We start from the raw sequence: 381 nt of genomic DNA on the forward strand, positions 1-381 counted from the left end.
CCCCAGCCTGGTCACTGGCCCTGCCTCCATTTCAGCTCTGACAGCCTCAGAGTTGGTCCAAGGATGTCAATGAAGTATGAAGATCTCCAGTCCTTGGAGAGTGAGAAGAAAAGCCAGGGTTCTAGAAAGGGTAAGAGGAAAGGAGAAATGGTGTCTCCTAAAATACTCTCTTAATATATTTAGAAGGATTTCTGCTGTCAGTGTATCTGCACCTCTACCATGTGCACTGCTGGGGTCCCCCACACTGCGGGTGTTAGGCTCTAGCTCCTGGTGGTTGCAATATGAAGAGGATTCGAGAAGGACAGGATCAGGGTGGACCAAAGCGGTCCTGGCTGCTATACTCTGGAGAAGGTCATGAACGTCTACACTGGGAGAGTGAGA

At 50.1% G+C, this 381-nt stretch overlaps 1 protein-coding gene across 1 annotated transcript in view; it reads left to right on the forward strand.

The window, feature by feature from the left end:
- Window positions 1–281: 281 nt before the first annotated feature.
- LOC102758767 (asialoglycoprotein receptor 1-like) overlaps window positions 282–381 on the forward strand; it is a 2,189-nt gene continuing 2,089 nt past the window's right edge. Inside the window, exon 1 of the mRNA XM_015568665.1 lies at window positions 282–375. Within this exon, the coding sequence (XP_015424151.1) occupies window positions 282–375 (94 nt within the window). The remainder of the gene's footprint in view (window positions 376–381) is intronic.

Source organism: Myotis davidii, unplaced genomic scaffold (genome assembly GCF_000327345.1).
Source record: "Myotis davidii unplaced genomic scaffold, ASM32734v1 scaffold2305, whole genome shotgun sequence".
Taxonomy (NCBI): domain Eukaryota; kingdom Metazoa; phylum Chordata; class Mammalia; order Chiroptera; family Vespertilionidae; genus Myotis; species Myotis davidii.